General features: G+C 48.7%; 1 protein-coding gene across 5 annotated transcripts in view; it reads left to right on the plus strand.

The window, feature by feature from the left end:
* Positions 1 to 25,656, plus strand: part of Ctif (cap binding complex dependent translation initiation factor) — a 246,632-nt gene that overhangs the window by 102,174 nt on the left and 118,802 nt on the right. For all 5 annotated transcript variants that reach the window (XM_041639225.1, XM_041639224.1, XM_041639227.1 and 2 more), the window contains one exon: positions 18,161 to 18,237. In XM_041639225.1, coding sequence (XP_041495159.1) covers positions 18,161 to 18,237 — 77 coding nt within the window. The remainder of the gene's footprint in view (positions 1 to 18,160; positions 18,238 to 25,656) is intronic.

Consider the following 25,656-nt stretch of genomic DNA (forward strand, 5'->3'; position numbering starts at 1 on the left):
AATTGCTATAGGCAGATCTGGTGGCTTACTCTCCAGCTTAACCTACTTGGCACACTCCAGAACCACAAGAGACCCAGCTCAAAAAAAAAAAAAAAAAAAAGATGGACAGCGCCCGAGGAACCCCTGAAGCTCACTTCTGCCTTCCCTACACAAGCACACAAATGTGCATGTGCGCCCCAACACGTGTGTACCTACATATGTGAGCATTCACATGCACATACATGACACAAGGAACGGAAGTAAGAACAGGAATAACTGCAGGCAGGACTGAGCTTACAGTGCTGGCTAGAAGCAAGTAGAGCAGATGATGTCTGTGAGTCAGGTGATGAAGTCATCTATTCTCTTAGTCCAGATAAGAAAACTGACCTGGGACTAGAGCCCATTGTCACGGGGCTAGAGAATAAAGGCGACAATCTGATGTACCTGGAGGCCAGATACAGTGGTTTGTTTGTTCAGGTTTTTTTTTTCCCTGTTCTTCAAAAGCATTAGGAAGGAAGACACACACATACATGTACATACACATGCACACACATACATACACATGCACACATAAATACATATGTGTGCACACACAAACATATATGTACATGCACACACGTGTACACACACGTCCGTACGTACACACACGTCCGTACATGCACACAGCAATTTTACAAAACAATAGAAGAGCACCTGAGGCAGAAAGAGAGCCTTCAACCAGCTGTCTGAGGTTCCAAAAAAAAAAAAAAATCCCCAAGCTCAGACCTTACAAAGGTTGAGACCCCACACAAGAACTGTCAGGATGGAGATACTCAGGGACTCAATGAGAATGCCCTTAGGACCCAGCCCTCCCTTATGTGCTTTTGAACTTGACCTCTTTATTGGTGAAACCCCTGGCAGCAGCAAGCCTTGAGAGTCCTGAGAGCTGGGTTTTTGTTACAGCACTCCTGAACAGGGACTGGACGTACAGTTGGTGCTCTGAGCAAGCGTGCAAGAGCAAGCGTGCAAGCTGGCTGCAAAGAAAAGCTACTGAAACTTTGCAGGCCCAGGCTCCTCACTGGCCTATTCTATGGCCGCCTGAGACCCTCCCCATTGGTGTTACTAACAAACATGATCTCCACCCATCCCCGTGAGTGGCCTGGTCCCAGAAGGCATCATATAAAGTACAAAATATCCTGAGAACCACATGCGTAGAATGTCTGGTAACTTTAGTCTCCTTACTTGAGAGCTCCTCTCATCTGAAAATGTTTGAATGAGTCAGGACACACTTAAGAGAAGTTGGCCAAATCCTCTGGAATAACACATCATACCCTAATGCTGGGGGGGGGGCAGCCACCTAAGAGCTTAAAGTGCTGCCAGAGGACTCCTCTCTAAGTGATCTGAAAGACTGTAGGAATGGCCCTAGGTCCTGAAGGACTATGGGAATGGTCCTAGTTCCTGAAGGACTATGGGAATGGTCCTAGATCCTGAAGGACTATGGGAATGGTCCTAGATCCTGAAGGACTATGGGAATGGCCCTAGCTCCTGAAGGACTATGGGAATGGTCTTAGTTCCTGAAGGACTATGGGAATGGTCCTAGATCCTGAAGGACTATGGGAATAGTCCTAGATCCTGAAGGACTATGGGAATGGTCCTAGATCCTGAAGGACTATGGGAATGGCCCTAGCTCCTGAAAATGCTTCATTTCTATCTGGTCATTGGTGTCCATTGAACGTTTAAGCCTTGATATGTGAACTAGAAATGGGTTATGCTAGGTTGGGTTAGACAGATGGGAGAGGATTGGCTAAGGAAAAGTTCAAGAATAGGATGTCAATGCTGGGTACGTGGTCTGGCTGGAGAGACTATGGGAACCTGGCTGCCTCACCCTGGTATCCAGGTTAAGGAGCAGCCGTTGCTGTGTAGTGTTGTGAAGAAGTAGCATTTCTTGGGCATGGCATCCTAAAGAGAACCTAGTTATCACCACTGTGAAATGCATCATTTAAAGAACAAAACTGAGGGCTCCAAGAAGTAAGGGTTGGCCCCAAGACCACACCACTAGTCTACCCACAGATTTGGGGCCCAAGCTCCCCAGGCCACTATGTTTCTTAAACAGCCTACCGTTTCTTTTATGATGCTTAGTCTCCATAAAGGGCTCACAGGACATCTGTTTAATAATTCATTCTAGAATTTCTGAGGGATCAAGTAGGTGTCTTTGAAAAGATTTCAGCACTAACGTGTTTGCACATAAAATGTTCTGGAGAAAGGAAAGCAGAAAAAAAAAAGAAAAGGAAAGAAACCACGCTGCTGGCTACCTCTGCTAGCTACAGCTACCTCTGCCAGCTACTGCCTCCTGTGTGAACCCATTACTGCCTTCCATGTGAGCCCCAAGCACAATGCTATGGGAGCTGCTGACCGAAGTCCTCACCCAGAGCCAGGGTCTCCCTGGGACCTCTCTTTAGCTCTGTGTGTCCACGGCTCACATAGAAGGTCAGCATGGATGATGGATCCATAAAAATACTATCGTGAAATGGTTTATTTCTGCCACGTCATTGAGATGTAAGACCATTTCGTGATTCTAAGCTGTTGCATGTCTTCACATAGCTCTTCACACTGTGCTGCTGTGCTTGCTGGGAGTTCATTGTTTAGCCCTAAAGAAGGCTTGTGGTCCATGGACCAGTATGACCACTAGGCAATAAGGCAGCTATGTACAGTGTGGTTTCCACAGTTTTGCAGCTGGAAAAACTGAAGCCCAGACAGCAACTTCTCTGAACACAGGGCATCTCCTCTCTCCAGTTCTGAGCAGATGAACGGCATTCAGAGGCCGCTGTGGGTCAGGGATCCCCCTACACGTAGAGAGGCAACCACAGTCCAAAGGGTGTAGGCCAAAGGAGACTTGCAAGAGGAAAAGAGACTGCCGGGATCCTGAAATTCCTGAGTGCTTAGCTGGGCCCCAGCAGCTTACCTCATTCACCTGTCCCAGATGATGTCATCTCCTAGAAGCATATTCTTTTTATGGAAGCGCAAGTCAGATTTTGCGCACAAGTCAACACGCTTGAGGTTCACTTGAAAATCATTTCAGAGATCCTGATGAAAGTTGCCCATAAGAAGCAAAAAGAAAAACCTATGGCAGAGCCCTGCGCCATGGCCCATAAATTTCACCTGGTCATATGTAATGGTTAAGTTAATCCGAGCCTGCCTGCGTGAGGGACATACATATGCGGAGGGAAGGAAAGAATGAGGGACAGAAGAGAGAGAGCCCCCCCTCCCCCATGATCCCATGGGCGTATTTTACAAAAATACCCGGAAAGCCCATTGTAGTGTGTGTGTGCCCTCCAGATCATTATTTGGCTTCGGTGTACCCGCCAGGTCAAACAGAAACATTCACTTGGCAAGAAAGGAGAAGATGTTCCCTTCTGTGGGTCTTCCTGCCAACACCAAGAAGAGCATTGTTCCAGCAGGCTGGTGTGTGGTGTGTCAAGGGCATGCATCACTCCCTTCCACGGGGTCCTTTGAGGACACCCAAGGGCAGCAGCATGGGTGGCTGGCCCACAGTCAGGCTGGCTGTCTCCTGGAGGAAGATGGTTGAACACAAGGAGCCAGACAAGACAAGCCCAGAGAGAGGGACACGAAGTGGGATGGATTCCCACTGTATGTGGGGGTTACAATGTCCAAAAGTAAGGGATCGGGAACCAAACTTCTGACATCCCAGGGCTGTGACTTGTGTCTTTTTTTGTATCAACCACACCCAGTCTTAAGTGATACTCCTTCTTTGTCTCCTTTAAGAAATCAGGCTGTGTCAGAGCAGGGACTGGGTCTGATTTGCCACTTAACTCCTCTGCCCCATGCCTGTACCCCATTCTTTTCCTCTAAATAGCTTTATCCTCAAGTATTCGTAGACCGGCCACCTTCTGTCTCCGGCTGTCTCTCTAATCCCTGCATTAGCCCTTCTGATTTCTGGCCATTGTCGCGGCCACCTGCTGTGTGTTTGGGTCCTGTTCTCTTCAGTCCACTCCGCATGATTTACAGAATGCACTTACCCAACCGGTTGACTGATCTGCTCCAGCTTGGCCTGGCCTGCCCTCACACACAAGCTCAGTCTCCCATTGTGTTTGGGATCCCACACCTAGCCCCTTCTCTCCCATCCAGCTTAGGGGACCACATCTTTCCTGGCTCATCCCCTATGTAACAGCCACACTGGACTCTCTTGGGACCCTATCTGTACCTGATGACCCATCCTAACCGGGTGACTGGCGCCAGGATTAGCAATGGAAGATAGACCATAGCAAACACACGTAAGCAACTCTGGTCCAGCCTCCACCACCCTAGGACCCAAAGGGGTGGATTTGGCCCTGATCTTCCCCTTCCAAGCCAGGGACAAACTACTTCCAAGACTTTGACAAATTACTTTGACTTCTGTTTTCTCGCATCTAGAATAGGATAGTAAAATCCTTCCTGCAAGCCACCATCACTGATGGCTGTCATGAGAATCAAGCAAGGTGACTGAGAAGGTGCTTCGAAAGCTACAGGACACAAGTCCAACCTCAGGCCTTCCGTGTGAGCATCAGCGAGGATGTGTTCAGGGCAGCTCCCTAGGGTCTGCTGGGAACCACTCACATCCAATACGTGCATGTGCTTAGGGGCCAACCAGACACACTGGTGGCAACCCGGGCCTCTTCCCTCTGCGTTTTTATAAAGTGAATCGGGTGAAGGAAATGTCTAGGAATAGACAATCTTCCTCAGCTCCCCCAGAATAACTTCAGTGGGAAACAATTGTGGTCCCGTTCACTCTGATGTATTGTTTCAGCCTCCTGCGATTGGGAAAAGGTCTCCCGTCATTTCCAACTCAACTGGGAGTCAACTGGATTTCCAGAGCGGCCTGGAAACAAAGGGGCTGAGTTTGAGGGCTGCCCTGGGTGTCAGGGCCTGCTGGTGCTAGACAGTCCTGGGGCTGCTGTACACGTTTGTTCTTCCTCTCTCCTTCCCTTTGGGGATATGCTTGCTTGACGCCTGTGGATTTTCCCATGGATAACGTCTGGGATGGGGGCAGGGGCGTTATCAGAGGTGTTTATTAGAACTGCACGCGGTTTTCTGAAGCTTCCTCTGGCCGTACAGAGCCAGAATACTCAGGGGCACTTTGCCCCCACACCAACCCAGTCTGTCCCTCCTGGAGGCCCCTTCCTCCTGGGCCTCCACCTACATAGAGAAGTGCAACTTCTCTGTCTGGGTCAAGGCCTGAGCCAGCCTTCCCACCGGCCCGCTGCGGGCCTCCCTCCCTAATCTGCCCTCATCAAAGGACTCGCCTCCCTCCCTGACTTCTGCAGGCAGCCACAGCCTTCCACCAGCCTGAGAGACAGACAAGGCCTAAAGCTTTTTCTTCTCTTTCTTTCTCCCATCCACTACCCCTTAGTGATCGCCCCAGATTTTCCAGGATAGCTTTTTGTTCCTATCACTGTATCCTTTCAAAACAAAACCTCAACTGGTATGAGTAGATGCAATTTAGCTTTTTTTTAACCTTTGTGAAAGTCATATGAACCCCTCTTCCTATTTCTGATTATACGCGCACACACACACGTGCGCACGCGCACACACACACACACACACACAGAGGCACACAGGCACATAGGTGCGTGCACACATACATACATACAGAGAGAGATCTAGTTCTTTCTTGCCTCCAAAGCCTTTCTGAAGTCTCTCAACCACCACCTCTCTGCCTCTGATTCTCCCATCCTTCAGAGTCTCTGTTGTCTCCTCCTTTTTCTGAGAAGGCTTCCCTAGCCACTCGGATGGAATATTCTGGAACCTTTGCTTTTGCAGAGTGTGATCCATTCCGTATTCTAGGGCACATGCACATAACAGGTGGATCTGATTAAACATGCAGATTCCAATCCAGATGACTTGGGGGGAGGGGGCCAGACTTGCTTATCTCTGTCCACCCCTAGGCACGCTGTTGCTGCTGACAGCCCATGGACTACATTAAGCCATAGGACCCAGGCACAGTGAATTCCAAATATACCTGCACATGGAAATTGCATTTTTAAAAAATGATTTGAGAAGAGGTTGGTACCAGTTTTCTACCTCAGACATTCTGATTTTATTGACATGCGTCATGATATCCCACCGCGATTATAACGAAGAACAAAGAGTGGGAGGAGCTAGAATACATGGCTAAGGCTATTTTTCTTCTGTTCACCTGTCTCCCTTGAATGTGTGCTTGTGTGTGTGCATGTTTATGTGTCTGTGCATGTACCTATGTGTGTGGGCGTGCGTGTGCATATTCATGCATGTGTGCGCATGTACCTGTGTGTGTGCGTGTGTATGCATGTGCTGATTGATTAGCAGATTGCATATTGGGCTCTTAGATGATGAACTGATGATTAACAGGTATGAACAGAGCCCTCCTCTTCATGAGCAACCGCACTAGATATTAGGGACAGTCTGTACCTTTGCAGAATATATTGAAATCTACCTGGTCCCAACTTTGACCCATAGGGCTCTGTGAGGCATGGTTTCAAAGCCTTTGGGCATGTTTTCTTACTTTCTGCATCCCCAAGGAGGTTAAAAGAAGAAAAAAAAACTCCTTGACGTATAACAAAACTCTGCTGCCTGTTTCCTTTTGTTCCGAGGCAATGACTCTTGACTTGACCGCCCTTTAGGTTGACCTAGGAGCTCCAGATCTCTGGTGCCCAGGCTGCACCCATATTCAGTGCGTCAGAGTTTGCCAGTGGACCTGGGCGACAGTAAGGTTTCAAGTTCCCCACAGGCTGTTACAGAATAGCAGGGCTAGAAGCCACTCAACTCGTTTTTTCATCCATGTAAATGTAAACACAATCTATTTATCTTCCCCTGGGTCTTCCCTGAAACCAGGAGAGGGAAAAAGGTGAGGATGTAGGGCACCCATCAGACGTAAGAAGCCATCAGTGTGTTGGAGGTGGGGGTGAGCAGTGAGGGAAGAGGAATGGCCACACATTGCATTTGGCCTCCTAGCGAGTCTCCAGAGTTGGGGTCAGGAGACCCTGACCTGGACTCCAGCTTGGCTTTCCGTCAGACTTTCAAAAGTTTTAGTGAACTACAGTCACACTTCTGTACCGATTTTGCTGTACGATGGCAAAATTGAGTTGTTGTGACAGAGACCATATGGCCTGCAAAGCCTAAAATAGTCAGTCTTTGGCTTTTTGCAGGAAAAATCTGCCAACCCCTGCTCTAGAAGGGACCCTGCGTAGATACCCCGGCTGCTGTTTACACATTGGCGTCACGCATATGTTGGGAAATTTAAACCCTTCTTAAGACTCTTCAATTTTTTTAGTGGCCCTTAAAACATCAGATAAAGAGGGGGTCTTGGTGACAGGTTCTGCATGCTGCCACTCTCTGCCCTATGCAGTCTCTTTTTTTCTTCGTATGATCCATTTGTACTGTATGTAAGCTGTCATCTGCTCTGTGGCCTCCCAGTAGAGAACTGGGAGGCCCCAGATCAAAGCTGCATAGACTGCAGAAGTTGGTGACTTGGGCTGGAGCTCCATACCTACCCCAGGATGGTAGTCTGGCAGAGACAGAGGAGGGAGAACATGGAGCTACACTGAGCAGGACCCAGAGATATGGGGCAGTGCCAACAGACACCAGAAGGCCAAGCTTTGGTGTCCTCAGCACAGGTTCTCAGGTTCTCCTCTAGTTCTTCTCGAGCCACCATGGTGCCCCTGAAAGTAGGTCAGATCGCTGTCTGCTCCAGCCACACTGAGGGAAATAGACACCAAGCAGGTCACGGGGCTGCTACTGCTGAATAAGCCTGCAGGCTAAAACCAATGGCTTCACTGGCTCAGATCACCCAGAAAGACCCTTTTTATGTGACAGAGAGTCCTTAATGGCCCACTCCCACATGGCAAAAGGTCAGGCTTGCAGTCTGGGAAGGGACAAACACTGAATTTCTAACGTGAGTGTGCTATAGTCCGAAGAAAGACAGTCCATATCCTTAAAGTATCTGGCTTTGCTGAGAAATTAACACATCGAGGCAATTACTTAATATACCAAAGGCATTTGGCAGAGGACTTCCAGTCCAAGTAGAGCTTCCTGTAGGAATGTGTCAGCATGCAACACCATGTTAAGACCTTCATGGATTTCTTTCTTCCTGACTGGAAAGTTCCTTAAACTCTATACTTCTTGATTTGGGTAGGTTCCATAGTATTGGGTTTATAATTATGTTTTTAGTATTGGACAACTCCCTTGTCACGGAGGTCCAGTATTTTCTCATAGCATTGACCATAGTCACGCAGGTCAGCAGCACAGCTATTGGCGTCTTAATGTGGAAGAAGGACATGCTGTAAACAAGGTCCCCAGAACAGCTGGCCCATGAATGTGTGATTTCCACACCATAACTGCCTAGAGTGGATACCCACAATAGAACTTACCCCCACTCCACGTTTGATTAACACTGTCTCCATCATTTTCCCATCCTATCAACCAACATTCACTGAGTACCTGCTATGTAAGTTGCCATTGGGTCATAGAGCTCGGGTGCCTCCCTTAACTTCTAAAGGGTTTCTTACTGCAGTGCTGCTAAGTCTGGTGACGGGCATTCTTATGAATGTCTCATTATGTTTGATCCTGAGCTCTATTCAGATTGGCTCTTGGGTTTTAGAAGAGTTGGCACCCTGGGACCATCTTTTGCTTGCATGCCTTTAGAACTGCTGGTTAATCTAGCTCATCTCCTTTTTCTACCCCTGCTGGGGATGGCTCATGATGGTACCTTCCCTTTCTATCTGTTGGGGGGTTTGGTTTATTTAATACACGCAAAGCACAATACTTGCCTCAGTGTGTGGTAGTCACTGTGATTAGCCCTGTAATAGCTTATCATCCATGCAGACATCCCTTTTCTCTTTCCTGAATATCTCCCAGAAGAATGAAATTGCTCACTCCGTAGAGGGGAGTGTATTTACCAAGCAAGCTGGAGGGGAAGGAAGGAGCTGGCAATCTGGCTTCCCCTCATTGTCAGACCGGCTCCTCTGCACGCGCCACCCAGCTTAAGGATGCCTAAGTGCAGGGATGCTTTGCTCTCTCCCTTTTCTTCTTGCCACCCTGCAGTGATCCACAAACTGTTGAGAAGTCAAGGGATAGAGCAAGCAGGTTTTGTCCCACGCACCTAAGCCATTCTTGACTTTTCCAGCTATAATCTCATCCATCGGTTGGACGGTATCTACTGAGCATCTGTCACTCAAGACGTGACAGTGGAGGTGAAGCTACGGCTTCAGACAGGGAAAGAAGGACCCTAGGAATCCCCAGACTCCAGCAGCTTTGTCTAGGCTGTGGTCCTGGCTCTAATTTACCTCCACCCCAACCCTTTCACACCAAAAAAGAATACAAATCCAGGACCGAAAGCAAGAGTTCCCTGCAGTTTAAATCAACGATCATAACTACGTAAGGACCGATGAAGGAGACACCATTTGATGGCTGACTCCTGTTCCCAGGTTAGGCTTGAATCCTGTGCCTTTCAGGATCAAGTTCACAGTCTCACTGTGCTAAACCCATGTTATTTCCACGGACGGCCCCTCCAGGTGAATTCATCCCTTTGTGGACGTTGATACCATAGTCTGTTGGCTTTAGCTCTGTGGACCTCTACGTACCTTTGGACCATTCTGTGGGCAGAGTTGCCCTAGAGAGCATCTTCACTGAATCCAGTAAATCTGGACTCTCTCTAGAGCTGGCCAGATGCCTTCCTGCACGTCACCTGCTTCTGTTTCTAGCCCCTGACCTATTCCGCACAGTGAAGGACCGATATCAGTCTCTCCAGTCTCAACAGAGGAAACTAGCTAAGAGAGAGGATGCCTGACCACACCCATCTGCTGCTTTGTACTTTGGACTTTCTAGCAAAACTGAGACATTTGTTATAAGACAGAGAGATCACAGAGTAGAGCTGTACGTATGCCATCCCACCCTACAAGCCAGTGAATGGCCACCTTGGTCCTCAGAGATTTTACAGCCTGAGTGAGGATCAAGGATCCAGACAGCCACCATCCTTCCCATTTAACTGAAGAAGACATAGCCTTTTTTAAGTACCCAGCTGTGTTAGGAGCTTGAGAACTGATGGGGCCATCAAAGATCTGGCTGCCTGCAAAGCTGGAAACAGTGCCTTGCAAACCACAGACGGTGGGCTCCTGGGTCCCTAGGTCACATGGAAGTGCTCTTAGTCCACAGTGGGTAGAATAGGATGGCCCAAATATGGCTTGTCCAGGGTGATCCATTATCTTCATTTCTTTGCAAAAGCAATTATGGAGGTCTGCAGTGTCTACAGCCCTGTGCAGACACCATGAGCATGCAGGTAAAGGAAGCACAGCCCTGTGTAGACACCATGGGCATGCAGGTAAAGGAAGCACAGCCCTGTGCAGACACTGCGAGCATGCAGGTAAAGGAAGCACAGCCCTGTGCAGACACCATGAGCATGCAGGTAAAGGAAGCACAGCCCTGTGCAGACACCGTGAGCATGCAGGTAAAGGAAGCACAGCCCTGTGCAGACACCGTGAGCATGCAGGTAAAGGAAGCACAGCCCTGTGCAGACACTGCGAGCATGCAGGTAAAGGAAGCACAGCCCTGTGCAGACACTGCGAGCATGCAGGTAAAGGAAGCACAGCCCTGTGCAGATACCATGAGCATGCAGGTAAAGGAAGCACAGCCCTGTGCAGACACCATGAGCATGCAGGTAAAGGAAGCACAGCCCTGTGCAGACACCGTGAGCATGCAGGTAAAGGAAGCACAACTCTGAGCTCCTGTAAGTTTAGGGGAGATGAACATGTAAGCAATTACCTGGACTATTTGGATCAGAGATGGAGTATTAAGACACCTGTCCCATGCTGTGATCACATGAATTCATTGTCATGGGAATTAGACAACTTTGCAGGGCAGACACCATGCTAGGGGTGAAGGCTGGAGCCTCTAAAGGAAGCAGACATGGGAAGATCTACAAATCAAGAAAGAGAAATGTTCCTGTGGTAGGTGACTGTACAGGTCCTTGGAGATTTCCTGGCTGACCGCTCTCCAGGCTCCTCTAAATGCATAGCAGGCACTGCTGCGTCCTGACCCCAGCCCCGCTCTCTTTCTGCAGTGTTTCCGTCCACAGAGGCTGAAGTGGCTCTCAAGGCCAGGGGGAAGAAAGCAGTCACTAAAGCTTTTCTTTTGGGTGGACCACTCCTGAGATATGATCTAGGAGTGGTATAGCCGGAATCTTAAGAATCACGTGCCTCCAAATGAGTATCACCCCAGCTGGAAAAGTGTGTGGCAGCAGGGAATGTCAATCCTGTCAGCCCAGTGGTTCCCCCAGCCCCTCTACCTGCTACCTGGTTCCATCCCTCAAGCCCAAGGTGTATACTCTGGCCTTGCTGGTCCAGCTCAGTACACTGCATCTAGAGCCAGGTGCCAGATGGTGATACCAGAAAATACCCTTCTCCCAAAGCCCAACCTGCAAAATAAACTTATCCATCGGGGGGAAAAATCAGGGTGTAGTAGTAGCTCATGCTTTTAATTCCAGCACTTGGGAGGCAGAGGCAGGCAGTTCTCTGTGAGTTCTAGGTCAGCCTGGGCTGCAAACGGAATTCCAGAATGGTCAAGACTGTTATACAGAGAAACCCTATCAAACGAAGGAAGGAGGGAGAGAGGGAGGGAGGGAGGGAGGGAGGAGAGAAAGAAGGAAGCAAGCAAGCAATTAGCATAGGTGCCCCTGAAGACCTTGTCAATGAGGACCATCAGCCCATGAAGGAAAGGTGACCACAGGAAGCTCTCTATTGAACTAAAGTCTGTCACAAGGAAGAGCCCATCTGTAGGATAGCCTGGGGGAGTGCTTGGGACTGGAACAGGATTCCCCTTCATCTGGCTTGGGGTGAGAGGACAGTGAAAGTGTGAGGTACTGGTGGCTGAGGGTTGTGGTCATGGATCAATTAGTAGCTCCCCCAAAGCAGTTATAATTTGATGAACAGTCTGAGTGGTAAGGTGACAACCAGAGATAGGAGAACAGATGAGCAAATGAGCCAAAAATCGCCCTGTGTACATGTTTAAAGCAGATGAAGAATGACCTAAAGAATTGTACACAGCCCTGGTCTTGACCAGATGCCATGAGCAGAAAGAGAGTGCCTTTGACTAAATGTGTGTGCTTGATTTTCATTCCAAGGAAGTCAACGTTGACAGTAAAGCCCATGCATTTAGGCTGACCCAACCAGAGGGGTTTTCGTTAGGTCTACATTGTGGGAGCACTAGAAGCTGCACAGGGCTAGGTGCTCAGATCCAAGTGAAAATGGTAAGTGATGGATAAAATGGCTTCTGAAAGCCTTGTGATGTTTCGCCATGCAATGCTCATGTATGTGAGTATACACATGGCTGCAAGATATGTAAGCCCATGCATGACCTGTGTACTGTGTCTTCCGGGCCTCTGTAGGTGAATTTGAGTGAGTTAGACACATACATGACCAAGATATCATCAAGAACATTCTTCCCACAGAGCCACTGTTAGTACATGGAAAGGGACATCTTTATTTCACAATTATGTCCTTAAAAATATCCTTGGACAAAGTTGAAACTACCCATCCCCTAGTTCCAAGTTTTCCAAGAATATGAGATTTAAAATGCTGGGGACTACTAACCCAGTATAAGTTGAAAAAATTAAGGAAACAGATTTTCATATTGTGAAGAATAAGCAGGACAGGAATGATTCTTTGGCAATTTTAAACGTTTCTGTATTTTACCATATTACCTACTGCTGTGTGCGTTTGTGCGGGTGTGCATTTGTGCGGGTGTGCATTTGTGCGGGTGTGCATTTGTGCGGGTGTACGTTTGTATGGGTGTGCATTTGGGTGGGTGTGCATTTGTGCGGGTGTGCATTTGTGCGGGTGTGCATTTGTGCGGGTGTGCGTTTGTATGGGTGTGCATTTGGGTGGGTGTGCATTTGTGTGGGTGTGCATTTGGGTGGGTGTGCATTTGTGTGGGTGTACACAAGCATCGCAGCACAGATCTAGCAGTCAAGGGACAACCTTCCCGAATTGGCTCCCTCCTTCCACCATGGGTTCCTAGATTGAAGTCACATCGTCAGGCTTACATACTAAGCCATCTTGCTGGGCCCACATTGCCTTCGTATCAGTGATGCTCTGGGTTCTGCTGGGGCAAAATGGTCACATGGTCACATGCAATTTCAGGATAATCCCAGAATCTACCAAAACCTGCCCAGAATCCCTTAGCTACACACGTCTTCTAGAAAAGCTGCCATGTAGTCTGCATTAACAGTGGGTGGAGGGAGCTGGAGAGATGGCTCAGTGGTTAAGAGCACTGTCTGCTCTTCCAGAGGTCCTGAGTTCAATTCCCAGCAACCACATGGTGGCTCATAACCATCTGTTATGAGATCTGGTGCGCTCTTCTGGCGTGTGGGCATGCATGGAGGCAGAATGTTGTATACATAATAAATAAATAAATAAATCTTAAAAAAATATTTAAAAAAAAAACAGTGGGTGGAGGGCTGGAGAGATGGCTCAGTGTTTAAGAGTATTGCCTGCTCTTCCAAAGGTCCTGAGTTCAATTCCCAGCAACCACATGGTGGTTCACAACCATCTGTAATGAGGTCTGATGCCCTCTTCTGGCCTACAGACAGAATATTGTATGCATAATAAATAAATAAAATATTTAAAATGTATTTTAACAAAAAAAAACAGTGGGTGGAGTAGCTTCATGCTTCAGGGTGCACAGAGGAATGAAATGGCCTCTAGGTTCCATCCCCTCTGCTTTTGCCTGTGTTTTAATATCGAAACTCCGGTTTCCACTGATTAAAAAACAATAATAAATTATGAGAAAATTGTCAGTTTAAACACCGCAGCCAGGCCTTCCCCTCCATTCTTCTCTCTGAAGCAGGTCAGTTTCTCTAAATAACTGTACAGTCTAGAGATTCCAGGAATTTTAGAAACATTACCTGTTTGTTTCTGTTTGGACGTGACCCGTACATCCTGCCCGCCTGGAGGCAGACCTTGGTAGGGTAACTTCTTAGAAGCTGTAGGAAACCCGAACTCCCACCAGGCGGAAGCCTCTGCCACTGACTGTCCTCAGGAACAGTGCCGAGATCTTTCTGGCCCTTTTGAGTTCCCAAATGCTAAGGTTTCTTTAGAGCACTAACCCTTGCAACATCTCTGGCTAGAGCTGGGGAAGGAGCAGATCTGAGAAGCCGAGGGTGGGTAGATGCCACCCGCAGGATGTGCTCCCTGGTTTATGGAGGAGTGGGAGAGCTGAAGTCTGGCTGGCTCTAATGGGCCGGGTCACTCATAGGCCCTCCCTAGCAGGTCACCTGGAGTGTGCTCAAGAGAAGGAAGCTGTTGGACTCCATGCGTGTTATGGGTGTTCTTGGGAGGAATAAGATGTAGTAGGGTCAATATGCAAAGTCCTGAACAAGTGAGGAATTGTGGTTTCCTACCTACTAGGTACAACTGAGACAGACAGATGTATCGGTGAGGACAGGAAAGGACTTACCTAGTCAGGAATTGGGCTTAGATATCTTCTATTCAGGACCTCCATTATTCCCTCTGTCTGGACTAGGATATCCAATCTTTGTTTTGAGCCCCAGCGTCTCATGCCCGCTCTGCTTCCTAATGGAGGCATTTGTTAGGACCAAGTCCTCTCCTGTCCAGGAGGAATTTAACACACTCGGAACAAGACCGCCTTGTATTTGTGTACTGCGTTCTTCTTTACGAGCTGATGAGGGAAGAGAGGAAATGATAATGGATCTTGAGGGAGTCCTGGTGGAATGATTCCACTGATCCACACTCATGATCACCAACCAGAAGTCAGAGATCCAGGAGCCAGGCCTTGTACTGCGGCCTGTAATCCCAGCTAGAAAGGGGGCTGAGGCAGGAAGAATTCAAATTTTAGGCCAGCCTGGGCTACGTAGCAAGTTCAAGGCCATTTGCTAAGACCCTGTTTCAAAATAGAAAAGGATTAGAATGGACCCCAGTGGTGGAGCATTTGTACTCTGTAAGAATATGCATTTTGCCTGGGATTTGTTGTTGTTTGTAGTTTGGCTGGTTGATTGCTTGGTTGGGTTTGGGGTGAGGGTGGGGGGTTAGTACTCTGTGGCCCTGAAGGTTTGTACTGTCATCACAACGGCAGCTGCTCTCAGAGCTTGCAGTTCACCTGCTCTGCACTCAGGGCTACTGCTCTGCTTCCCCCACCCCCCACCCCAGTCCTCACCTACAGATGTGCGGGCCTGTCCTTAATCCTCCAGAGACACCCAGCATACTAGGCGCTCTAGTCTGATTTCTGTTGCTGTGATAAACACCGTGACCAAAAGCAACTTGGAAAGGAAAGCATCTCAGCTTCTACTTCTACATAATAGTCCCGCTCTGAGGGGAGTCAGGATGGGAACTGAAGCAGAGACTGTGGAGGAACCATGCTTGTTGGCTTGCTCTCCGGCTTGTTCTATGCTAGCTTCCTTATACTGCTAATCCCACCCGCCTAGGGATGGTGCTGCCCACAGTGGCCCAGGCCCTCCCACACCAATCACCAGTCAAGACAGTTTCTCACCAACGTGGCTCTAGGTGTCATTCTCATGGGGGCAATTCTTTAATTGAGGTTACCTTTTCCCAGGTGAGTAGGTTGTGCCAAGTTGACATTAACAAGCCAACACACTAGGTATGTGATCTTCCCCTACCAAGGCTACCCCGTAATAGGCTGGGTTTATAGAACATAGTTTTGCAACCACAAAAATAATGTGCTGGCCCTTAGGGAAGATCTTATACATGCACTGACTTACGGCACACAGATACGGGTGTTTGTAAAGATGCATGTGCGTGCCTCACATACACTCTGCCAACACTGTGTGCCCAGGGATTCTCTGCCCATCCTCCTTCCCTGGAGAAACTCGATTTCTGTGAGCCGCTTGTCTCCAGGGCCCATACAGGTCAAGGCCCACAAGGTTATGGATTGGATAGTAAGGGAATGTAGCCAGGTCTCAGAGCCAAAGGGAAAATGGTATCCCGGAGTTGAAGAAGAGCAGGCAGAACCTTGTCTGTGTCCAGGGTGACCCTTCAGAGGCATGCCTACAGTCATCTGACCATATCACGAAGGGTCACCTTAGGAGAGCCTGCCGAAGTTCATTCTCCTTCAGGGGAGTCGATCTTTTCTGAAAACAGACACATCTCTGGTCTGAAGCCAGAACCCCCTCTGTACTGACCAAGCTGCCAGAACAGCCAACCCTCCTTCCAGACTCTTCCCTGGTTACTTCTGTCCTTGGGTGCCTCTATCTAGGACACGCCATTCTCCCAGCCTTATCTCAGTGGCCACAGTTCAAGTGAGCTGTCCCTAGGGATGAAATGACTGAGGGAGACTTTTCCATGGGAATGGATGGTCTCCTCCTTTAGCATGAGCGAAAGGACATCTCCCCGTGGCTGCCGCCAGAGGGGGGAGAGGCCTGGATATGCATTAGGTCCCAGAACTCTGCGGCAGGACTGAAGAGGTTGGCACCTCTTGGCTCATGTTATGCCACCAGTGGGCAGCTCCATCTGTCAGCCCAGAGCTGAGAGCCTGGTCTGCTGCCAGCTCAGGACCAGCTTGGGAGGGAGTCTGAGCTTCCTGGCCATTGTCTATTGGGGGCACGCCCAGTGTGTTCTGCTGGTGAGCTGGAGAGGCCTAGAGTGAGGCAGGAAGGGAGGGAGGGAAGAAAAAGGAGAAGGAGTTGGCCAGAACCTGCTCTGGGTGGGAGAGGGGAAGTGAGAGGGGAAGACTTGGTGTTTTTCCTTATTTGTGTTTTATATTAAAGAAAACAAATAATATCCTTTGAGAAACCCATTAAACAAAGCATATCCTGAGGTCCCAGCGGCCCATTGTGGCTGCCTGGAGCCTGGAATCCATTCACACATTTTTGGCTAGATTGTTGGAGGCTAGAAAGACCGGGAGTGGGAGGGAAGGGCCATCATTAAAATAGTTTAAAATGGCTTTTGCTCCCTGGACTTAATAGAAGTCTGGGCCAAATAACTATAACTCCAGGATCCCATGTCTGCCTGGCCCAGTGTCCTCCTATCACCTCTCTGGGATGCTCTAATAAACTGGCCAGTCCAAGTATAGCCAGGGCCACCAATGTCCTCCACCTTCTCCTGTGAAGGCAGACTAAGGGAGGTCCTCTCTAGAGAGTCCTGATGAAGAGCTCTGAAGCCTCTCTCGTTGCTTGACTTCCCTGCGCCTTGATCTTCCTGATTGCCATGTGGGGCTTGGGGCCCAAGGGACCCCCTCTCCACTCTTCAGAATACCCATGGGCTCTCCCTCACCATGTTCGTGCCTGTGCAGTTTGAGAACCTGTAGATATCTCCGGCATCCTAGGTCCCACATGAGGACTCTTCCTCTTGGACATCCAATCCTAGCTGACCAGGATGGAATGACAGTGCTCCTGGACATATCCCCACATGGACACATTTGCTGGCCAGGTGTGCACACCAGCTTCTGCAACTTGTTCCGCCTGGGCCTGGCATTTGGTAGGATTGACATCACATAGAAGCAGGTCTCTCCCCAACCTTGGTGTCAATCTATAAGGATGGGATGCAAAAGCCACCCTTAGAATTTTTCCCAGACCTTCCTTTGAAATGTAGAAGACAATTTCGTTCTTTCCATGTTTCCTAAGTACTTCCAAGGTAAAGGGAGGGTAAAATTGCAGGGGGAATTTGGGCCTAGAGTCAGCTTGTGCTCAAGGCTGGGCACACTCATCTCTAGTCTCTCAATGGCCACTGCAGAAGGTGGTGACATCTCTATCTGGAGACTGGAAAAAGAACCTGTCCCCTTCCTAAAGCTATTGTCTGCACCTGACCCTTATGGGTTAAGGGGAACACTCAGCTCTCTGGCTTGGGACTCTATAGGGAAGATCCCCTACTCTTTCCATGGAACCAGCTCCTAACCGAGGAGAAGGATAAGGAGGCATTGGTGACCTTGACTCTGCTACCTTTCTCCGCAAGACCTTGGACTACACACTCAGCCTTGGCCCGAACAACCTCTATATTTGGATATGATGATTGCTGAGGTCTCCTTCCGGTCCCTCTATTCTCTGAGTCTGGAATCTTAGCATCCACCTTTCGTGGGAGAGTCATTCATTCCCATTTTCTGACCTGATTTGATGGTCAGAATCTAGCCTCTCATGTCCTTCACTGGGTGGTGTTGTGGCAAATGGGGTCTTGGACAAAAATAATTCATGTCCTCTCTCATGTCTCAGGGCTACCACCCTATGCCCCATGAAGTGGAGATCGCACATACCAAGAAGCTGTTTCGGAGGCGGAGAAACGACCGAAGGTAGGAACTACTGTTGTGGATACTGTGGCTCTTCCCTGGGCTGGCTGCTGGGCAGATTAGCTCTGGTCTGCACTCTGAGATAGGGCTTCCACTTGTAAATGAGATGGGCACCTTTGAGGTGATGTTGGCAATACAATAGGCGTGGCTATATAGCATCAGCAACTGCATTTCTGTGATTGACCCAGGGGCTGGGTCCCTTCAGAGGACCAGCCGAGGGCCACCGGCTCCACTCCTTCCTGGGAGTGAGCATTGCCCAGGATTTGCAGAAATGCTCTTTCCATTAACCAAAACTGCAGCATGTCCTCAAAGAGCTGAGCCTGTGGGCTGAGTGTTTAGAAACATGGCCTCCAGGAGGCTCCCCAAGCTCACAAATTCAAAGCCACTCCTCTTTCTGTCTCTCAATCACTGGGAATTGTCCTGTGTATGAGCCGCACTTTGCAGTGACCGTCACAGTCCTGAGCAGTAGTAACCAAGGGACAGGAAAAGCATGATGAGGTGGTATACCTTGGAGCAGGCAACTGAGATCGAGCCTCCAAGAAATGTGTGTGTGTGTGTGTGGTCTACGAGGCTTTCTTACATGGAAAGGTTTTTTGATATTTTTTAAATGAAAATTTCCAGGTACAGAATCCTACTGTGTGCAGCCATTTGTGCTAAAGGGGGAGTGGGTTGTTTTTTTTTTTTTCTTTTTTGGCTTGGATGTGCAAAAATTATTTCTGGATGAAAATCTTAAAAAAGAAAGAACAAAAAGGCTTATGCTTGAGGAACTAAAATGAGGTGTTTCCCTATAGGGAATTTATTCTTAGACAATGGTGATGGCTTGTGGTTTTGCCTTTAATGAACGGCGAATGTTCTTTAAGAGACAAGAGACAGCCAGCTGACATCCTGCTCTCAGAAAGCTAGGAGCACCTGCTCTCCATGCTGCGTGGTCACAGCTGGAGGTGTTGCGCTCTGGCCAAGCTGGACCTCCGACCCCTTTGCGTGAAAACCCTGAACCAGGGGTAGTAGGTGGGCAGAAATGGATGCCTGTCATTTAATAGCAGATTTTTTATTTCTGAAAACATTCACAGGGAAAATGAGGCTCCAGCTAACTGGGAGGCAGGCTGTCCTGGCTAAGGTCTGGGATCAACAGCCATCAGAAGAGGAAACCGAGCCACGAGAGCTGAACCAAGCCCTGCCCCTGCCCCGGCCAGGGTACTGTTGATTCCCATCCTGTGCCACCTCTCTGCTCTGCATTGTTACACAGGGCAAGTTTTGGGTTCTGGGTTCTTGGGAGAGGAAAGAAATGAGGAGCTCCTCTCAAAGGAGAATGATGCCAGCAAGGACCAGGAAGGAGTCAGGGAGGCAGAGGCCTTGCCATCCTTCCTCCCCAGTATGTGCCTTAAAGATGCCAAGACTCTCCACGCTTACAAAAGAGAAGTCTTCTCTGGGCCAAAGCACTGGCATCCAGGTCAGGCCACATGTCCCTTTTTGAGCCAGGTCACCATGCTCCACAGGAGTCCTCTAGACGGGGCAGGCCTCCGGAAACAACATGACCCAGGAATGTCGGGAGGGAGTCCGCATTGCATGGGAGGACCAGGAAGTTGGACAGCCACTTATCCCTACTCATGATAGCGAGTGCTCTGGGTAGGTCAACGCACCTCACAGAGGATGTGGACCGGGCCAGCATCCAAAGAGAGGCAATAAAGATGATTAAAAGGACAAAAAGTATGTCCTGTGAGGAGGGCTGGAGGACTAGAGCCAGGGTAGAGGAAAGCGCAGCCACATGGTAAACCCATGGAAGATTTACAGGGAAGGGATGAATGGCAGCTGTCGTGTTTACTGAGAGGGAGCATCTTAGCGACCAGAGTCAGACTGCCATTCAAGGTAGTAGACACACACTGCCGAAGTGTATGCTAGACAAGGGACCGGTCAGAAAGATAACACCTATTTCTCACTTAGGAGGGGGGGTGTAGTAATAAGAGTGGCGGGGCTGTGTTCCCAGCACCCCGGCCGCCTGCTCGGCTAGCTTATGCCCCAAAATAACAACACACAAACTGTATTCATTTAAACACTGCCCTTTAGCTCTAGCCCTTACTGGCTAATTCTGATATCCCGATCAACCCATCTCTAATAATCTGTGGGCACCGGTCTTACCCGGAAGATTCTAGTCTATGTCCATCCTGGGTCGGAGCTTCATGGCGTGTGTCTGCCCGGGAGTGGGGCATGGCATCTCTCTCTGAGGCATCTGCCCCCGAGAGGAGAGCTGTGGAGTCTGAGCTCACTTCCTGTTCCTCCCAGCGTTCTGTTCTGTTTACTCCTCCCACCTATCTTCTAACCAATAAAATGGGCCAAGGCAGTTCCTTTATTAGCCAATGACCTTCCTCCATCGGGGGGTGTCCTGTTAGAGCCCACACACGGTAGAGATGTTCATGAGAGAACAGGTAACGGTGTAACTGGAAGGCTTTGTTATCTAACACCAGGAGTTTCTGAGTCTCTTTTGGGAACTATGGTGATTCTGGCATTCACGGATAGGCTATGAAACATTACCAAGTCAATCCCAGTTCTCTAGCAGACGAGCCTCCATGGTGACCTTGTTAGGGACCAAACCTAGACACTTGACACCTCTGTACTACAGGCTAGCCTTGCTAACATTTAGAGTGTAGACCACACTGAGAAAATACCGCTGAAAGAAATGGTCAGTTTTTGTAACCAAGGAACACAGCTAGCATCTACGGAATCTCAGATCTTGCCATTTGTCATGAGAAGGGAAGTGGCAAGCTACAGCCTCCTAGTGTCTCTGTGACTCACCTTGGAATTCCTGCAGGAGTCTTTGGCCTCCTCTCTCCCTGTGAAATGACTGGAATTGGGGTCTGATAGCTGCAGACCCCTTGACACATTGCTGTGCCTAGAATTGACTGGTACTTCCCAACCAGTACAGGCATTCTCAAAACTGGTACCTGGCACCACCCCCCATCCGTGCAGAAGTCTGCCATGTGTCCCAGTCCTAGTTCTTCAGGCGTCTCTGTGTGCTTTGCTGCTTTTCTCTCCGCTGGTTCAATGTGGAGGCAGTAGGGAGCTAAATCATGTAGCAGTGTGGGACATACGCCTTAGAAATAGGGACTGGATTGGTGAGGTGCTCCGTTTGTTTAGAGAGTATTGTCTGAATGTATATGTGTGGATGAATATGTACACGTGTGTGTTGGTGCCCGTAGGTGCCAGAGGCATCAGATCCTCCTGGAGCTGGAGTTGCAGACAGTTGTGAGCCTCCCAGCATGGGGGCTAGGAGATGAGCTCCAGTCCTCTGCAAGAGCAGTAAGTGCTCTTAACTGCTGAGCCATCTCTCTAGATCCCAAGGTACTTTATTTCTTGAACACTGCGCTTTCTTTCATAAAATGAACCCACTACTCAAGAGGCTTGTGCAAGTTCATTCTGGTGCGCACTTGAGTGGCCCAGTAGCAATGTGCTCCTCAGGTCAGAGGGACTTTTAGGGGCACAGAAAGTGTTCCCATATGGAGTAGTAGATCTTCTTCTCATTACTCTACCTTGAAAGTTTAGCCTCATAGGCATGGCATCCCGAAGCCCAGGACAGTAGGTAGATAGAGCCCCTCTCCAGAAGCAAGCTGAGACTCAGCCGCCCCTTCCCACAGGCAGCTTTCAGGGGCCCTGATTAAAACTGAGTTGCAGCTGTCTTTCCCCCAGTTTGCAAAAGGATCAGCCACAGCGACAGCTTGAAGAAAGCTTGAGGCTTTCTTAAGAGTTTTCTCATATTTTGGACAAACTGATAACCACTTGCTTATTGGGGAGAAGTAACAAAATATGACAGATTTCAGACAAAATTATGCATTTGGGGATAGAAATGAAATTAATGAATATTCTATGCATTTTCCCAGCGCAGCATGGCTTTGCATGCTCCATCTCTACTGGGTTGAAAATGGGCAGTTGAGAAGGGGCTGCTGGGGGTTTGTCTGCCTCCCCCTAAAGCTTTCTGCCCAAGTCCAATATCCAGGAAGAAGAAATTCCCTAAGGGACTGAAGTCCTGACTCATAGCCTCTGCTTACTTAGCGGATTCCCTCATCCCTATGGAAGGGGGAGAGTTCTGCACCCTCCTCCCACTCCCGACCCTCACTCCCCTTGCCCCTTGCTCTATTTTAAGAGATGAACGTGTCACTGCGGTGAACACACTCTGCATGCCGTAGTATCTACAGCCTGGGAAACAGACTCCAGGGTGAGGGTAAACTCAGGAAGGCATGCTGTTAGGAAGGGACAAGAGGCAGCTGCAGCGGCTCAGGCAGAGAGAAGTTGAGCTCTAGGGCAGACTTCATGGCCTGTTCTGATCATGCAGGGAGTTCTGAAGTTTGAAGGACGTCTGAGTGTCGAGCTAACATAGAGTGACTGTGTAGAGCTTTGTGGGTCATGTCCCTTGATCATCATTTCCACAGCAGCAGCCAGAGGGCTGAGAACTGTTTCTGAAAGGGATGTAGGCAGTCCATTGAGCTCCACAGTGAAGTCCTTTTGAACACCCTGCCTCAGTTACCTTTCTGTTGCTGTGACAAAATTTCATGACCAAAAGCAACTTCTGAAAAGAGTGACTAGGTGCTTACCGTTTCAGAGGGTGAGTCCATAATCAGCCTGGCAGAAACATGGTGACAGCGATAGCTGAAAGCCTGGATCTGGATCCACAAGCACAAGGCATAGAGTAAGCTATTTAGGAAGTGTATGGACTTCTGAACCCTCAAAATCTCTTTCCAGCGACACCCCTCTTCTAACAAGGCCACACCTCCTAATCTTTCCCAAATAGTTCCACCACACCTGAGGACCAAGTATTCAAATATATGAGCCTATGCGGACCACTTTAATTCAAACTTAAACATCCCCCAACTAGAATTATTTTCTCCATGGTATGTTCTGTGAACTGGAGAGAGGCCCTTGTGGTCAAGGACATGAGGTGCAGCCAGCACCCTGGCATTATGGGTGCAGAATTAACCAGAGTGTTGTTTGTGTCTGTGTAGCATCTGAGTTGTGGTTCAGAGGAGGAGGCATCATGAAGGTGTTGAGGTTTGGGGAGATCCTAGACTGCTCCCCTTTCACTAGTGAAACTTCAGAAGAATTTTAAAGGGAGAAGGGAGTGGGAGAAAGAGGAAAAGCCACAGCTAGGTGGGTGATGGGCCAGGGATCCCTAGAAGCCACCACCATAGCTCCCTGGAAGCAGAGGCAAATGGCCCCATTTACACTGAATAGGAGGGAGAGGCCAGCCTGCCCTTGCTCTGCAGATCCTCTGCCTAGGTTATCGAGAGTCTTAGAAGGCCCCCACAGACTCCTCAGCCTGGCCTCTCAGCAGTTAGAGTAGGGGGACTAACAGGCAGTAATGGTCTTTTGCATGATGCCCACCTAGGCTGCCAAGAGTCAGGAGAGCCTTTCTTCAAATTAATTGACTTTGTTAAGTGAGGCCCCCGAATGGTTAATGTACTCCATGTGCGAAGCAGATGGACAGGAAGAAAGGAAGAACACCTTGGCCATCCTGGCTAGCGTCAGATGGCTCTGCTCCACAAGAAGCCTGAGAGCAGGCCATCCCCATGGGGTGCAGAGCTAGGCTGTGTGCTGAACACTGCAGGGTGACCATGGTCTCTGTCCTACAGCTGACAGTAACTGTGTCTCCGTGTCCTCAAGCTGTAGAATCAGTTAAGGATCTCTTCCTTGCTTCCTCTGCCTACACATGCTCAGACCCCCAGGATCAGCCATTGGCTTTGATTTTGCAAGCTCCTTGTAGACACCGTCTGTCACTGATAAAAAACAAACAGGACATCTGGAATTGGAGGCCATTGATATAGTATACTTACGAATATACCTCCAAACACTGATTCTGTGCTTTAGAGGGTTGAATTTTGTAACCAATGAGTTATGTATCAATTTTTTAAAAAATTATGAGACTGGGTCTCATTGCACAGACTCTTAGAACTGTAATCTCCCCGCCTCGGTTTTTTTTTAGTACCAGAATTACAGGCATGTACTACCATATTCATCTTTGGGGGAAAAAAAGTGTGGGATTTTCTGTTGTTGTTAGTTTCTTGAGTTGCCTTGGGGTTTGTTTTGTTGGTTTTCATGATTAGAACAAGTCTAAGGATGGCGTGATGGGAAGCGCCCCTCGGAACTGTCTCTGGATCTTGATGTCTGTGCTGGTCCCTGAATGTACCAGGAGGCTGAGCTTTCAAAAAGGGGTGCAGATTTAGTCTGGCTGTGATTTAGTCTATGAAGCTGTGCTAGCAACTAATAATCACCTATTTTCTTTTAAACCATCTATATTTCCAAGTCTTCTTGGGAGAAAGTGATAATCTATATTCTTTCATTTTTGAAATTAAGAACTGTATACAAGTAGCTGCGATCTTTATCCATTTTCTATCAGAATTCGCTCCTGAGATGATGGAGGCCAGGACATCACTCAGTCTGCCCTCTGCAATGAGCATTGCTGCAGGAGGCCAATGGTGTAATTCAGTCTCAAGTCCAAAAGGCAAGAACTAAATGTCCCACTTCAGAAATCAGCACACCAATTCAGCTTTCCTCTGCCCTTCTGCACTATGCCCAGCCCTTGATAGGTGAATGATGTCCATCCACACTGATGAGGATAGATCTTCTTCACTGAGCACAATAACTCAAGTGTGATCTTTCTAGGAACCACCTCCATAGAAACACACAAAAAAGTCATGTGTCTGTCTGTCTGTCTGTATCTGTGTGTATGTGCATACAGACACTGGTGCATGCATGCCACAGCACCTATGTGGAGGTCAGAGGATAACTTAGGGTTTGGATACTTGACACAGGATCTCTATTGTGTTTTTTTTTCTGCTATATATATCAGATTAGCTGGTCTGTGACTGCCTGCCCCCACCTCCAGGGATTCCCCTGCCTCCACCTTCCGTCTCCCCATAGGGGTACTGGTATTACAAAAGCTCATGTTACACATCCAACTTGTGTGTCAGTTCTAGTGATTCAGACTCTGGCCCTCACACCTTTTCAAGTGCTTTTTACCCTCCAAGATCCTTCCCTAGCCCCTAAAAGAGTCTTAGCAGCTATTACCTGAAATTTACCATTTATTTTATCTGTTCTCTAAAATGCTTCAGACACAATCAGGGCCATTTGTGCCTTCACATGGAGTATTCCTGTGTAACCAACGTTGCCCCATCCCTCAGGTGAGAAGGTGTGAACTCGAGGCCTGTTCAATGATCTGTCTCCCATGGCCCCAGCATCCGAGAGATATACCAGCTAGACTTGCCTTTTCCAGGCTAATTCTTGTTCGCCCCTGAGATGATGGAGGCCAGGACATCACTCAGTCTGCCCTATGCAATGAACATTGCTGCAGGAGGCCTGGCAACCAGACTCGGGCTTTCTTTTGTCCATCCCTTAGTAAGTCTCATCAGGTACTCCATCATCAGCCTTATGTTTCTC

This window comes from Microtus oregoni, unplaced genomic scaffold, assembly GCF_018167655.1.
Source record: "Microtus oregoni isolate MIOR12 unplaced genomic scaffold, Mior012 000057F_ref0000458, whole genome shotgun sequence".
Classification (NCBI taxonomy): domain Eukaryota; kingdom Metazoa; phylum Chordata; class Mammalia; order Rodentia; family Cricetidae; genus Microtus; species Microtus oregoni.